The following is a 17,305-nucleotide window of genomic DNA, read 5'->3' as shown; positions in this document are numbered from 1 at the left end:
AGAAGCAGAAAGTTAGCGGCCATCCAGGTCTTTATGTCTTTAAGACATTCCTGCAGTTTAACTAATTGGTGTGTGTTACCTGGCTTCATGGATAGATAGAGCAGCGTGTCATCTGCATAGCAGTGAAAATTTCTGAGCTGGCAAGACTTTTCACCTAGTGGGCAGTGTCCACCCTTGCCCACCCATAGACACTTCCCTGCTTTAAAGCTTGTTTAAAGCAAAATCCATATTCCAGTTCTGTAATTGTCTCTCAAGTATGGCTTTTAGCTGTTAGTGGAGAAGACTGGCATTTTAACTCTGAACAAGTGGAAGTCTAAGTGCTGTTGGTTTTCATTCAAAACATTTAATTGACTAAACATAAATTGGTTTATACCACAAAACAGTCAGAGAAAATGTAGGATTGCGGTCACAGAGTAGCTGATTAAAGATTTTTTGCCACAGACCACACTTGTTTGCAACCAAACTTTGTCCGAAAAAAAAGATCTTAATCAATATCATCAAAAGGCTCATTGGTCACCCATTTGTTGTCTGTATATTTATTGCTTCAGACATACATGACAATATCACAGCTTGGAAGTTGATGGCATGCTTTGCTATCAACAAGACAAGATTGAAAATCCTCAAACTCCTGAATATATAAAATGATGCAACTAATTTAAAGATAATAAACTTTACAACAAACATAACAGTCTAAATCTTTGATGTTTATCTGGTGAAGGATGAGTTAATTCAGACACATTTCTGTGTCCTTATGTGTCTTTCGTGTCCTTGTTAAAGTGCCTTTTGTCTAACAAGTCTGCTTGCTCCATTAGCTGCCTTTCAACTGTGAAAAGACACATTTATCATCCTTTGTATGCACTGTACAAAACTCCTAACACTACCGACATGGACATTTACTTTTTATTTAAGGCTACCTATTTTATTCTGTTTAGTTAATTAGTTATTGTTTACCACTTTGATCAAACAGAAAGTGGTAGTAGTGTCATGAAAATTTGCACAAATATGTTCACTATGAGAGCCTGATTGCATGAATAGATGTTCACCCCAGTGATGCAGTTAATGTGAATACCTAATCAGTCAATCACTTGGCAGCAAATCAGTGTATTTAGGCATGTAGACACGGTCAGGATGACCTGCTGAAGTTCAAACTGAGCATCAGAATGGGGAAGAAAGGCGATTTAGTAGTTGGTGTCAGATGGTTTGAGTACTTCAGAAACTGCTGATCTGCTGATAATTTCTCACACTACCATCTCTAGGCTTTATGCAGAGTCATCTAAAATAAAAAAGAAAGGAAAAAATATCCTGTGAGCAGCAGTTCTCTGAGTTACTGTTCCCTGCCCTGCTGGTAGGAAGGCAAAAGTAACTTAAGTAACTACTTGCTAACACCAAAGTATGCAGAAGTATCTCTGATCAAGCAACACAGCAGCAGAAGACCACACCCTGTGCCACTCCTGTCCGCTAAGAACAGGCAATTAGGCTACAGTTCACATGGGCTAAACAACACTGGACAACAAAAGACAGGAAAAATGTTGCCTGGTCTGATGAGTCTTGGTGTCTCCTGTGACATTTAGATGGTACAGTCATAATTTGCCATAACCAGCATGAAAACATGGATCCATCCTGCCTTGTATGAATGGTCCAGCCTGCTTGTGGTGTAATGGTGTAAAGGATATTTTCTGGGCACGCTTTGGGCCCCAACTGAGCATCATTTAAAACACCACAGACTACCTGAGTAATGTTCATCCTTTAATAATCACAGTGAACCCATCCTCCGAGGACAACACGCCAAGTTGCAAGGCTCAGAGGATCTCAAACTGGTGTCTTGAACATGATGAGTTCACTGTACTCAGGGCTGGATTAACCATTCTGGGCACATCTGCAGGGGCTTACCACAGTTGGGGGCCCATTCATTAGTCTATTTAATTTGATTTAAACATTTTTGACAAATGAAAAAAGGCAAATCTATTTACTTTCACATTAATTTTTTTTTTAAGCACTCATTCAGTTGTGGGACTATGAACAAGCACAACAGATGGAGTGGAGTGGTACTGGCAAGCACCACTGAAAGGAAGAAAAGGAGGAAATCGTCAGGGAGACGTAGAGACGGGGATGAGACAACAACGTGCGTGTGTGTGTGTGTGTGTGTGTGTGTGTGCGCGTGTATAGACTTAAATGAGATATATTATTATTCCTTTACAAAGGTTTTATTTTCCATTTCATATCTGACACTTTAAAGATTTTAGTGGAACAGTGCTCTGCCTTGACCACTTTTTTTCAGTGAGTTAAAGTGCTCCATAAAAAGTCTCTATAAAACCCTTCTGTTTACACATACTTGTATGAGATGTATGACTACTGAGAAAAGAAAAGAAAAGAAAAGCCTGACCATAAAAACAACCAAACCAAACATTTTTGCCCAGAGGTCTGTAAACCGATGATCCAGGCGTGGCCTCCACAGTCACACATGTGCAGACATTTGTATATTGTATATTCGCAGACGTATGTGATGCTTTCAAGTCAATATGGACTAAAATCTCTGAGGAATGTTTTCAGCACCTTGTTGGAGGCCACGAAGAATGAATGCAGTTCTGACGGCAAGGGGCTTCAACCTAGTATTAGCAAGGTGTACCTAATAAGGTGGTTATATTGTATATTGACAACATATATTCATCATCTCCAGATGATGAATCCTAATTACAGCATCACAGATCCAATTTATATAAGCAAAGGATAATATTGATATTTACAGCTCTAAATATGCACTAAGACTCTGGTGAATAATGATATTGTGATTTTATTACATAACATAAACAGATGTACTGAATAAATTTCTGCATTTGCTTTTTTTAAAGATTGCAGTCCAGATGTTTACCAAGCAGTACGGATGATGAATTAATTTGCCGTTTATGGTGATTTTCATCAGAAATGTATTAATTAATTACTCACATTTATTACCAATATACTTTTATATAAAAATAATCTTAATATGGGAAGAACTGGCACAAAATGTGCTTTAGATATTGTTGGTGGCCCCCACATTTTCTCAGCTAGTTACAAAGGCATATGTATAATGTGGACATCAGGCACCATTGCTTGGCATCACATATAAACAAGTGCCTTATTTCAATTCTTCTTCCACCTTTTCTCATTCTTCTCATGTATAACCTTTGCTCGGTTTCCCTTCTTTTCCACCTTTCAGCTGTTTTTCTCCCAAAACTTATGAAGTCACTCCCACCTTCCACCTCACCCCTGTCACTCCCTTCCCCTGATCCCCCTCCTCCCGTCCTACATCTGCCACATTTAATCCTCCAGCGGGGGATTCAGGTGATAGAAGGTTAAGTTGCTGACAGTGTGTAGTAGGTGTTTTCATAAGTGGCAGCGTGCTGTTACATCGCACTGTGGCCGCACTCTCACTCCGTCAATGTCACCGCTCCTTCACGACGCGTTTCCTCGGCGCGTGTTTGTGCAGACTGCCAGAGTTTATGATGTGGACGACGTCTGAGGGAGAGAGACGGATGAGGATGTGTCAAGTGGCTCGGTGGCCCGAGGCTGCTTAGTTAAAAATGTTGTAATGGTGTAATTTTCTGAGAGTGACTCCAGGAAGGAGAGCGATGTGCTGGACAGGGGGAGAATTTAAACGTATGGCCTCTTTAAGCCATTTAATGCATGCTTATTGTGACTCTATATTTCACTGAAATTGATGACAGCATTTTGGTAGGATGCGAAAAAGGACATAAAGGTCGATGTCAGACTGTAATTAATGACAGTTTTTAAACCGCATACATCATCCCTTTACAGCAGTTTTTTAATAAAATATCAATACAGCCAGGCTTTACTTGACTAAAATTACCTGTCACGTGGTAATTATGGGATGGAATGCCATGTCTCAAGTTGTGATTGAACACAGAGTGAGAAGGAAATTGGCCTAACATGCATATTTATTCTTGTATTACCAAATGAAGGATGCAAAATCACACCATTTATCAACAAAAGACACAATTAAAAAGATTAACTCACAAAGTGGAGGGAAGGCTATTTATCCTCACATGAATTCAGCACCTGCCTTAATACTTTTCATGCTGGACTGGACTGTGGTATTACTTGACTTCATGGGGCTTTGGGTCTGGAAATTGACTACAGTCTACAGTCATTTAGAGGTCTTATGGCAATTTCGCTGGAGGTTATGGAAGAGAGGAGTTCAGCGAATGGATAAACACCTGTGACATTTCCTTTCAGCAGAATGTTCAAGGTAACTGTTTCCACACTGGGTATTTTTTTTTCTTTTTTGCTCCGCTATTGCTAGATTTTTAACGCCTCCTCTGAGTGGAAATCCGTCTATGTTATGCCGTTTCGTTGCTTTAATCCTCAATACACACATTTGCTTTTGACGGGACTTAATTTAGCACGTAGGGGCTTCGGGACATGATTAAATCACAGTGCGCTTAAACAGCGCCAAAAGCGGCTTTGAATGTCAGTTTTGTCAACATAAATGTACTCTAAATACGATGCCGAATATTAAATTATGCAGAGTTTGATCTTTGGGAAGACAAAAGTCTGTAAGACATAAACAATCCTGTTATCAGTGACCTCTTTCAAACATATGCTGCTCTTCAAGGTTATAGAGGGGGAAAAGAGATGGGTGCTGAAATTTTTTACAGCCTCTTGGCCTTGAGAATTGCTTTCAGTGTTCTTTAAAAAAAAAAAAAAGAATGCTCTGACGTCTATCTAATTATAAACTTCCAAAAAAAAGCTACTGAAAATAAACTTCTTGGTTTAATGTTTTTCTTTCTTTCCAGAAATAACACTGCAGGACTTCAATGACAGCTCCTTTTTTTGTTGCTCTGAATGGTTAGCTGTCCATGGCCCTGCTCTACTGGCTCACGCCTTCTTATTCTTGCTTCACAGCACCACATATCCATGTTTCACTCCTTCTGTCACCATCACCGCTGCCACCTCCCCTCCCCTCCCCAGCTTTCCCCTGCTCTGTGCTCACCGTCTACACATTCTTTCAACCTCATCTTCACACACCTTGAGATTGCCTTCCATCAGCTGTGAATGTTAAAAGAGACTAATTTATGACCTAACCCGGGTCCCTCTGCAGCAGCGCCGAGGAAAGGCAGTCGGTCCGGGCTGCAAGAATGACTCATCTGCTCTCGTTGTTCTGCGTGCTGTCACTAGGTGGCAGCATACACACATGCACCCAGCACCTCTCTCTCTTTCTCTCTCTCACGCTCTCTCACACACACACACCGTTTGCCTCATTTGACAATGAGAATTTCAGGCAGCATCCCATAATGAATCAAAATGAGATATTTTTGAGTTATATATATATGATTGGGGTGAATAGAAAAGGCATTGTTTAAGGCACACCCCACAAAGTATGTTAAGCTTTCAGCTAAAAATCAGTTATCAAGAATTAGAAGAACAATTCATTTGCAGAGGGTGTAAAGAAAAAAAAAAAGCTGGAGGACAGTGCTCATTAAAGTATGCTACCACTTGCTGGAGTTTTGGGGAGTTTAGCGCGCAAGAATCCAGCTGCACGATAGCAAATAAATTGCCTTATTTACACTCTCCACGGGTGGTATATTCTCTCCGCCTAATTATTCCACTGCTCTTAATAAACTAATTGCCCCCCTCCTTTTTTTTTCTCTGCTATGAAATAAACTGTGCCAAAGGTTTTTGGAGCTCTTGAACAGAACGTGAATGCTGTTTCATGTCACACATTTCACCTCTAGCCTGGTGCTCTCCTCAGTCACATTTGCCACATTACTCACAGAGAGGCTTTTTGACTCGAAGCTGCACAACCACAGAGTGTGGCTGCATAATTCACAGTCTTGTGTATTTTTAAACTCATCCTTACATTCATAATGCAGAGAAATTTGAATCATGTGACAGTGACACGCTGTTAATCTTTTAGCGTCTGCATCGTGTCTGTGTAGGCTTTGAATCACTGCTAGTTAACGAATACATGGGACGCAGTCTCTCTCGCGCGCACACACACGCACAGAGTTATGGTTCCATCAGTTCAAAAGAAAAGAACACTGGCTTGCATTCATGGAGACTTACTCCAATTTTAACCATGACTACTACTTTCCTAATACCCAAATTAAGCCAATGCAAAGATTGGTCTATACACGTCCCATCATACAATACACGCGCGCGCAATCACGCAGTCTCGGGCAAATCAAATCGACTACATCTTTACAGAGTCAGATTTGTAAACCTCTGTTCGTTTCCTTCTAAATCTCCACAAGCACAGATGGCCTTGCTCCCTCTCTCGTCTTTCTAACCGAAAGGACTTACTCGATTTGACATCACCTGCTACCAGCTGGCACGTATCCGTTCACCAGCTTTGAATCTGGTCCACCACCCCCCAAACAGGCCAGTGCAGAGGAAATGTGATTTTCATCATCCCGCGCAATTAGCGAGATTTAAAGACGTTTTGTGTCACTGATTGAAAACACCTTCCATTGTTGCTGTAAACAGCGCACAGCGGAGTGAAATCAGGTCGGACATGAATCACCGGCTGGATCTGAACCAGGTTTGAACCCGCGGTCTCACAAGCATATGGTAATCAGGCAGTAATGAACTGTTGTCTGCAGTGTGCGCTGCGAGGTATTCATCCTAACATATTGTAACCGGTCTGTTCGTACCGTGGTGGCATTTGTACTTCACAACACACGTGCACACGCACATGTCCCACTCTGCCCCTCTCTCTGGGCAGTGAATTATAATTGTAACAAATCGAGCTGAATCGCGCAGGAAAGGGCAGGGTGCCGGTGTCAGCTTGCATCACTCTTTGGAAATGTCACCATTCGTAAGTAAATTTGTCTCAGAGTCACCGCGGAACTTCTCGTAAATCTCGTAGCCTCGCAGTAATATTTTAAACTCACGTGATTTATTTAAACACTCGCAGCGTGTCTGAGGGAAAGTCATAAGCAGTGTGAATACAGTTTTGATTTAGAGATGTTAATATGGTAACCGTTTCCCGACATAACAGTGTCCCCTGGAGCAAGGATGAGGGATTTATGGTCATCACTGGAGTTGGATGACTCGTAGCAGAACATTCACATATTTAAAGAAGCTGAAAATAAGACTTGAAACCAAAACAAAAAGTGAATATCATATTTCTCATTTTAAGTGCAGCTGGGAACAACTGTGTATTTATTGTTATGATTATTTATTTAATTATTTTTAGAGAAACCAGTGTGATCTAAAGCCAGGCAAAACAACTATAGCTGAGGGAAGCTCATGGTTAGGAGACAGGATGTAAATCTCGGCCTGTAATGTAAGCACCTTCTTTTACCACCCATTATTTCACAATGCCTTTAGTTTTCCCTTGGAGTGTGTGAATGCCACACTGCTTCCTGCATTGTCGCTGAATATTACCAGTGAAAGTGAGTTGCTGATGCAAATTAGCTGCATAATAACACATTGTCATGAGAGGGATTCAAGCCGCCATTAAAAGAGAATTCGAGAGCATTCATTCAGAGACACCCATTTCCGAACTGTGCACATTCAGAAATGTCAGAACAGGTGAAGCTGGCGGTGGTTTGCATCTTACTCATTCCCTGCAGTTTCCTTTTAATGCATTATATCAGTCAGATAAGTGCCTTTTATGGAAGGAATTTGTGCTATATAAATGAACTTGGCAAGCCTCTCCTTACTTTAGAGACTCGGTCTTTAATCATGAATTAAGCTCGAAGCGTTCGTTGGTTAAATCAAGGCTGATGCATGTTTGTTAAAGAGGACTGAAGTATTGGGCAATGAAATGTTGATCCCTGCAATCAAACCCACTGCTGTTAGAAAATAATCAGCTACACTGACACAGTTCAAGTGGAAAATCAATGTGAAATTCCTTGCTGATTTCTTGAACTTATTAACCATGACTCTGTGTGCCAGCCGATGAGTGCTCACCGTGATAAAGACTCAAATTACTGCAAGAATGAAATATTACTTTTGTTTTGGGTGCTTCTCCAGTACAGCAGTATTTTGAAAATTGTAATACATGCTTTCCTGTGTGCTTTCTGCTACAGTTTGCTTAGCTCTGTGCTACAGTATGGCTCAATAAAGAGCTGACATACTGATACTGTATTGGCAACCAGTCTTTTTCTTGTTGCCCCATCTTAATACCATAGAAATTGTGTTAGGATTATGCATAAAAGCGCTTTTTAGACACAGATTTGCATGTTTGGATTAGTAAAGCCTTGTAATGGAGGCTTGCAGAAAGCTACCATCTTGTTCTGACACATATTGAAACAGTGCGTGGCTGCTTTTCCTTTTAACTACCAGACGTATTCAGCTGTCCGTCTGCCAACTCAGATAATTTCTGAGGAGAATTTTGTTCAGTTGCTTATAAACACAGGAAGGCGAGGGAAGAGTCTCCCACTTTTAATTATCAACCTCGGTAACCAATCTCCTTGCCTCTACAATATCTTTTGAACAACCACTACATCAAATGGGCTCATTTGCATTTGAGGCGTTGAGAAAATTGAGCGAGCGATGCATGATATTCTGTATGTATGCACCCTTTAGCGACACCCAACCAGATTTCAATACACTGCAAACACAAAATTTACACAAATATATGGAAGAAAATACAAATCGCGTTGATTATCTCGTGTGTTAAAATCAGCTTGACACAGACTTGACAGAGGAAAGACAGGTTTCCTGTTAGGATTAAGTGTTACATTTAAACAGTTTTTTTCAACCACTGGAAGGCACAGCTGTGAAAGTCACAGATCCCAGCGACACCAAATGGAAAGTTCCAGGATTTCTCATCCCTGCATCTTCTTTCCCTCAATCCATCTCACTTAGATTTAGCCGAGATAATGTGATGTGCCTTTAACCATAACTCATGCCTGAATCCAGCCGCTAAGGCACAAATTATATCTACAATAGATATAACCAAAAGTTAATGACGTATGAGAATATCAGCCAGGCTTGTGTTTATTGCAGTTAGTGAAAAAAGCGTTTCTGCTTTTGACATCAGTGCATATTGCCTGCTGACAAAGCTGTAATGTGCCTGTTTTAATATTATCTGTCAGAAAATAATTAAAAATAAAACATGGCGACTATCCGCTTAGCAGAGATTTTTATAACATATACTGCACATTTTATATCCATGTATCATGAGTCAAATGACCAAGGCTGACATCTGATGCAACTGCAGGTAACATAAGCTGCAGGTGCTGAACTGTTGTGAAACAGTGGTAGCAGGTATGAGGAGTGGCCGCTCACTAAAAAATGAGAGGTTACATCTGGAAAGAATGTTTTGCGTTCTGTTGGCAGTTACACCGACTGACTCTTTTTGGACACTTGGCACAATGTGCACATACTCTCTCATGATACTGTTGTTATGATGTGTATACTATTCACACTTCTGGCATGCAGTGAGTAATATTAACATTCATTTGTACATGGCTCACTGTCCACTTGAGAAATCTTTCACATTTCTTCCGCTTCTTAGCTCTCTCTGTCTTTTTTTGTTTTTCTCTCCACTTACTAAAGGGCAGCACAACTCCACAATGCCACACTTCCCTCACCAGCTGTTTGCTGGCCTTGTCTGTGTGGTTTTTCCACTCATGCCACCTGTTGAAGACTAATTTAAATGTACAGAAAAAGCTTCCATAAGAATTAAGAGGGCAAGAAGCAACCTGGTGCTGCAAATCAAATGGAACTGATTAATTGAGCATTGAGCATCATGTTCTTCTCTCTAAGAAGAACATGGCAGCCTGGGTCAGGTTTGCAAAGAACAAAAACAGAACAAGGGACAAGACTTCTGGAACAATGTCTTTTAGACAGACAGGACTAAAGTGGGGATGTATGGTCATAATACACAATGTTATATGCATACCAACTATTAAGCACGGTGGTGGACGGGTGATGACAGTGACAAGACCTGGGCACCTTGCAGTCATTGAGTTGACTATGAAACCTCTGAATACCAAAGTATTCTCGAGTCAAATGTGAGGCCGTGTGTCTGACAGCCAAAGGTTGGTCAAAACTGATTCATGCAAGAGGACAATGATCCCAAGCACAGCAGCGGTGGGACCTTAAGAAAGCTGTGTGTAAACCAGGGGTCTGCAACCTTTAACACCCAAAGAGCCACTTGGACCCGGTTTCCACGCAAAAGAAAACACTGGGAGCCGCAAATACTTTTTGAAATCTAAAATGAAGATAACACTGTATATATTGTTTTTTGTGCTTTGTGCGGACAACTAAAGTAAGTAAGTAAAGTTTATTCATTAAGCACTTTTCACAGACAGGCAGTCACAAAGCGCTGTACACAAATATTAAAATAAACAATACAATCAATAGACATTATACACAATGTAAAAGATCAAATGTAAATAATGTAAAGAATATAAAATACGTAGATCAACAAAAGGCTTGTTTGAACAGAAAGGTTTTTAACTGCTTTTTAAAAGAATCTACAGAGCAACTAAGGTGTGTTGCTTATGCAATCCATGAAGTGCTACAGAGAAAATTACATTTTATTTATGTAATTAACACATTTTAAACTCTTAAAGAAATATAACAAAAGGAAAGACACCCAGCTGAACTAAAATGATCTGTGTAGCAAACAAAAACTGTTGTGAGCCGCCACCCTTATATCGCCTGTGGGCTTTTGGAGCCTTGACCTGACTTTTAAAAAGTAATTGGAAAAAAAGCACTATACCGTTAAAAAAAATTATTTGCAAAATTCTGCCTAAATATCTGTTTTACCTTGTTAATGTGTGTGGCGGGGCGTGGTCTGCAGTGCCGCTGAATGGGAGTCGGACGCACCTGAGCGGCACCCGCAATCGCGCCTCGCTGCCTTAAAGCCTGTGCTCTCTCTGCTCTTGTGTTGTCGGGCTGTGAGCTGAAAAGCTACAGCCGGCTGTATGCGTACAGCAACCGCGTGTGAAAAGCATGTCCATGCAAACATCGTCGGGTCTGCAGTGATATGTTTACAATGAGACTTCTGGTCCCAAACCTCTGCGCACAGCGTCTGCAAATCGGGGCTTTCATCTTTACGCAGGACCGTAAGCTGTCATCTGTGAGGCGGGAGCGGTGTTTGTTTTTTAACATAGTTCATGGTGGAGAACAGCTGCCGACATAATGTGGATCCGAAGATCCATAATCGGCCTATCTGGGGTTGAAAGTCTCCATACATGCACGGCGTTTCGGTGGGTACACCGGCTTCCGCGAGTGTGACGCTTATTTTGAGCGATGAAAAAAATAATAAGATATCATTTTATTTTTATATTTCAAAATCCCAATAATCTTCCAATTTAGAACTACAAGTTAAAAAAAAGAAAAGAACTAAACACAAATAAAATGCACTTCAGCTAAATACTTCTTCTATTTTCCCAAACCACCCGGAGCCGCAAAATAAGGACTAAAGAGCCGCATGCGGGTTGCCGACCCCTGCCCTGGGTCTTTCCTGTGTTGTAGTTGTGCGTCTTATTTTGAAAGAAATGTTTACATGTTACCATAGCGACCAGAGAGCATTAAGGGGCAGAGAGGAGGATGTTACTCTTAATGTTGTTGGTGCATTTCAGGAGGACGCTACTAATAAAGTTACACAATTACACAGTGAATTCACGTTTATTGTTATATTTACAAAATACCACCGTTTTTGTCTCGGTCGTATCATTTTATTTTGTTGTATTTATCCGCCACACCTTAAAGGCCGGTCCGTGAAAATACTGCCTGACGTTAAACCGTCCGTGGAGCAACTAAGGTTGGGGACCGCTGCACTACAGCCGTAGTCAATCCGAGCCCTTTCAGTTGTAATGAGGCTTGCTGTTTACGCTTCAGTGCCAGGCAGGCAGCAACAAGGGCGTAGATTTGGTTTTGGCATTGGTGGGGACGGGTGTTTCAACCACCGAACCCCGCCCTGTTTCTTTTTTTTTCCTTTTCGTCTTTGTTTCTTGATAAAAAAAAAGGAGAAATATACTTGCCTACATATGCTATTCTACATGCTATTAAACCATTTAAAATTACAATTCATAGTTTTATATGTGAATTATATAATGTTAAATTACTACTAAACAAATGACTAAGTATTTTAGACTTTAGTTTACTTTGATTTTATTCCACATCAATCAGGTATCATACAAAAATAAAAATAGCTTCAAATACAGTCAAGACAATAAAAGAATATAACTTTAAGGACTTAAATGTGGGATGGAGAGATTTCGCAGGTCTTTCCTCCCCACTGCTGTCAGACTCCACAACAAAGACTTTTGCAGCTGATCAAACACACACATGTGCAATAAGACGTTGTAAGTTGTATTTTTACTCAGTTGTATATAACATTTGTATTCTATTTTTATCCTAATGTATATTTTATTCTATTTTATTCTATTCTGTACAGTTGTGTACAGTATATTATACTTATTGTATTCTAATTTTTGCTATATAACTTTGCACTGCCCACTTTCTGCTGTGACAAAACAAATATACCACGTGTAGGAATAATAAAGGTAATCTTATCTTATCTTAACACGATTACTTCAGTTATAGTACACCAACTTCTCTTATACATTAGCACTAAGGGAACACTTTTCCCCTCTGACTGCACTAGGACATATTGCCTCTTGATAAAAAAGCATATTGATTCGTGCCATATAAAAAGTGAGACATGTCAATTCAGATTCTTTGTCAAATCTACACTAATCAATCAATTTACATCAGCAGCCTAACAATTGTAGTGCAAACTGCACTACAAGGTGGAATATTTGCAAAATCATGACTACCTCATGATATTTTGTCTCAAAAATTAACCCTGTGAATATGTCAGTGCCACTAGGATAAAATTATTGTGTCACCAACATTTTAACGTAGAGACATATAATTCTAACAGCCTCTGTAAACTAATATCCTGGCTTGCTCGAGGCTGCCGTTTTCTCTGACAGTTTCAATCAAAATTAGAAATGTTGCTCTGAGACTGAGATAACTAATAGAGCTGCCAGTTGTGCAGTTAGTTTCCAAAACACGTAATTCATGGTTGCATACAATTTTAGACTGATGTGGGCCAAAGCCTAGCATAGCCTGTAACGTTATTATGATGGACACATTTTATGAGTGAGCTTGGCTTTAAGTGACTTAGAGGTTTCTTTGAAAAATACTTTCTTATATGCACGTTCTTCCTCTTTGCTACCGTCCTCCTCTCAGCGCAGGTTTGCCGCTGCTGAAACTAAACAGAGCTCCCTGAAAGGCTCAGCCAATCACATTGGCCATATTTGTCACATGAGGTCGGACTCCAGTAGAGAACGTAATTTAACTCTTTCTGCACCGCTGGGTGACTGAGACGCTGACAAATCTTTTTTTTCTTTCTATCGGGTTTGGGGGTTTTTTAGAAGAAGCGATCAAATTATTGGTGGGGACATGTCCCCTCCGTCCATGCCAAATCGACGCCCTTGGGCAGCAATAAGGTGATCCTTTAATAACAGTATTCAACATCATCATGTGGAGGTGAGGGGGGTCTCACGACCAGACTCAAGCCTTACACGGCGCAACTCGACGTTAACGTCAGCTTGTGTTCATTTACGAACATTATTCATCTCAAGGATGCTTAAAATCCTCCAATAGCATTAGCTCACGAGGAGACTCATAATCATCATTAACTGTCTAATTAGTGACCTGAGCTGTAAAGCAGGGCTAGGAGAGCTGTGTTCACATGTTGGTGCCATACTCTGCGCCCTTCTGTAAATAAACGCTTCTTAGCGCATCTGATAGCAAAGACACTGTCCTTCATTTCGGCTAAACTGCGATCGTGGCTCAAGAGTTGGCAGTTCGCCTTGTAATCGGAAGGTTGCCGTTCGAGCCCCGGCTTCGACAGTCTCGGTCGTTGTGTCCTCCTTGGGCAAGACACTTCAACCGTTGCCTACTGGTGGCGCCAGTGTCCGGCAGCCTCGCCTCTGTCAGTGTGCCCCAGGGTGGCTGTCACTACAATGTAGCTTGCCATCACCAGTGTGTGAATGTGTGCGTGGATGACTGGATGTGTAAAGCGCTTTGGGGTCCTTAGCGCTATACAAATACAGGCCATTTACCATTTAAACCTCCACTCGAAGACGTCCAAACGATGCGAGTGCAAAAGAATGCCGTACTGCCAGGTGTACATGAAAACTACATTATCCAACACAGAAAAGCTGCACGTGAAGTCAGACTACGCGAAGTATGCGCATGCGCCGCGGCCAAAGGCGCTGAACGTTCCAACGAACTGACGTCACAGTAAGGTCTCTTGGTGGTCAAAAGTACACAACTATCCAGATCTAGTGTGAGGACGGAGAGTGAAAGACTGGAAAAAGTGATAATTTGTTCAAAGCTGTCGCGAAAAAGTGAATTCACGGACGAGATTGTGGAAAAATGAACGTGGTAGGACTTTGAAAAATTGATCAGACCACCTCTCATCAAACAAAGCACAAATATTTTAGGCATTTTCAAAATGCAATAATTGCAATGATTAGATGTCAGAAGCTTAGTGGTACTGGTGGACTAACTGTTACAGAAACATCCAAGATGATTTTAGGCACCAATACTGTTTATTTAGTGCAGCTGTGACAAAAACCTTACATTGGCTGCTGGTCTAATTCTTCTTTTTCTTATTATTATTATGGATGTGTAAAGCCTGCTCACTGACATCTAACCGTCTTTTCTTTCTAGATTCCATTAGATGAACCAAGTGAACCGAGGTGCAGTAATCTCAGCGTGCCTCTGTTCGGATTTGAAAACATTGAACACTGCCTCAGAAAACATTTAGCCTATTTATCGCGCAAGTAAGTCACAAGTTCAAAGTCATCAAGACAGTTATCAGCATATACAGACATATTCACTGGTTACAGGTTTGTTTTGCTCAAACATTCTCAATGATTTTCTTTCAGACAGTGGACGGCATTAGCCACTGATGACATCACCTCGGATGTCGTCAATCTGCTGACTAAAATGTGCCGAGTACTCATAGAGGACATTAGCAGCTTAGTGTTTAAAGTCGTACGCCCACAGGTTTTATGCTGCCCACATAATCATGATCGTGGAGACAACGAAAGCTCCGATGACCGGTAAATCTAAAGCTTCCTTTATTAAATAGTTTCATTCAGTCTTCATTTCTTCTTCTTCATCGGGTAATCCTGGTGACGAAGGGGTTTCTCAGAGTACACAGCAATGGTTCATACTGCCTCTTAGAATAGTTTACATCTCGTGTGAAGTCATCCATGTGATTTATTTAATTTTGACAAAACAGTGATAGTGTGGGAAAATGACTGACTACATTTCTCTTTTCTCCCTTTTCAGGATGAATGTTGAACCTCTGGTTGATGGGTGCAGTTACTGCAGGGTGACAGAGGATGATATTCAGGCCAGCCTCAGAAACATCTTTGATAACTGTTTTGGTTGGGTCTTGGGTTTTGGGCAACGGCGGTCTCGTGACTCAGACAAACTACTGACTTTATTTTCAGTGTCGATTGCAAAGAATGTAAACTCAGCCCTGAGTCGTATCACAGGGTCCACATCCTTGCAATCAGATAGGTCCAGATCCCCAACAAACCTTGTTGGGATGGTTTACAGTGTAGTCAACATTTTAGAAGACTATGCAAAGACCTTAGCTCCCCTTTCTGTAGATGGTGAGAGTAGCAGCGACAGCATTGTTGAAATGCCAGAGTCTGAGGAAGATAACGACTTTAAACCAGAGTCTGTAGAGACTTTTAAAAGCACACAGACTCAAGCTTGTGTAGGCAAGGAACGTTTGGTTAACAAGGGCCACAGTGATACATTTCAAATCATTGATGTCCAAAATCTTGACAGTGAGAGCTCAGAGAGTGATGAAAAATGTAGTGATGCCCTGCAGTGTTCGTCTGGGACACTTCCTCGCCTACAGAGATCGATACCTTTCTCAATTTGTGTCTTGCAAATTTAGTCATTCACGTTTCTGAGAAAACACAAACATTTGCTGTAAAGTTAAATTGTCAGCAGATAGTGACTGATATAAGAGAGAAGATTGAGGGAGACTTGACTCCTCTAAAAACTGTAAAAAACTTGTACATCATAATGTACAAAGACCTGTGTCGCAAATTTGGATCCAAATACGTGCTTCCGTTTGTAATGGAAAAGGCTGATGCGACTTTTGTAGCAGCCGTTGTGGAGCTATTAAAAGCAGAGCTCAAAAAATTGGCCAGCCCCAGTAACGTGCTGAGAAGTTTAGAAAGTAACAAAAGCGTTTCTCCAGCCGGTAAGAACAAAACGCAACAATCTGCTACTGAGCAAAATGGATCCACAGATTCCCAGAAAAACAGGCCGAGAAACCGTATCGTTAGGGCCCTCACTTCTTTTTTTAGATGTTTGAGGACGCTATTCAGTTGCTGCATGAGCAGTGAGTCAGAAACAGAGTAATTATCTTCATAATTACTCAATGCATGCTCAGTGATCCAGGTAAGTCAATCCCAAGAGGTGGAATCTGTTCATGTGGATGTAGCGTTCTCAGCAGGAGGCGTTTTCTCCCGCTGTGAACGCTATGTCCACATGAACAGAATCCACCTTTTGGGGTACCTTCATAATGTTACAACAGTTACAATCCTCTTTTCAAAAAATATGCAGCAGTTTCAGCTGTTTGTAAGTCATTTAACACAGGTTGCGGCAGAAGACCTCCCCTCATCGAGCCTGGTTCTGCCGGAGGTTTCTTCCTATTAAAAGGGAGTTTTTCCTTCCCACTGTCGCCTTGTGCTTGCTCAGAGGGGGTGGTCTGATTGTCAGGGTTTTCTCCCCAAACTGCAGGGTCTTTGCTTTGCAGTATTGATTAGACAGTCAGACCACAGGACAGATTTTCAAATCTGACTCTGTCCACCATATACTGATTTTGAAAGGAGGGTTGTAACAGCAGCATGTCGGCTCTGTGGGACTTCTCACAGTGCAAAGACATGCACTTTGATTGGACACTCTAAATTGGTCACATAATTTGCTTCTTAATTTGGAAATAAAATGATCAGAAAATGAAACAAATGTGTGTTTGTCAGAACATTTGACTTGTTAAATGTGTATAATGGTTTGTAGTCTCATCAATCACAATGTAGAGACAATCGCACAAACTTGATTTAAACAGAGCATTTTGTGTTGGTTTTGTCATTGTAGGTTAAATGTAGACATTTATTCTAGATATTTGACACAAAGGCATTCTCAGCTCTGTAACAGAGAGGTTTTTGGCTCAGTGTGAAAATGTCCTGATGATATCAGTACATTTGATTTTGATGAAGTTCCAGTTAAAGGGTTTTGACTGTCTTGAGAGACAGCAGATTGTAGACCAGGGGTTTTGAACTCCAGGCCTCGA

General features: G+C 40.9%; 1 protein-coding gene across 1 annotated transcript; it reads left to right on the top strand.

Moving 5' to 3' along the window:
• The first annotated feature begins 14,211 nt into the window (after nucleotides 1-14,211).
• On the top strand, nucleotides 14,212-15,901 carry LOC120440630. The gene is made up of 4 exons (XM_039613484.1): nucleotides 14,212-14,364; nucleotides 14,653-14,765; nucleotides 14,871-15,047; nucleotides 15,280-15,901. The coding sequence occupies exons 1-4, from the start codon at nucleotides 14,356-14,358 to the stop codon at nucleotides 15,899-15,901; spliced, it is 921 nt and encodes a 306-aa protein (XP_039469418.1). The 5' UTR covers nucleotides 14,212-14,355.
• The last annotated feature ends 1,404 nt before the right edge of the window (nucleotides 15,902-17,305 follow it).

This window comes from Oreochromis aureus, linkage group 6, assembly GCF_013358895.1.
Source record: "Oreochromis aureus strain Israel breed Guangdong linkage group 6, ZZ_aureus, whole genome shotgun sequence".
Taxonomy (NCBI): Eukaryota; Metazoa; Chordata; class Actinopteri; order Cichliformes; family Cichlidae; genus Oreochromis; species Oreochromis aureus.
This window is presented reverse-complemented; position numbering and strand designations above follow the sequence as displayed.

Bases quoted from the DNA above. Each gene is read 5' to 3' on its own strand.
- LOC120440630 (XM_039613484.1), top strand. The intron at 14,766-14,870 runs GTAAGTCACAAG...ATTTTCTTTCAG, and splicing joins TTAGCCTATTTATCGCGCAA to ACAGTGGACGGCATTAGCCA. The intron at 15,048-15,279 runs GTAAATCTAAAG...CTCCCTTTTCAG, and splicing joins AACGAAAGCTCCGATGACCG to GATGAATGTTGAACCTCTGG.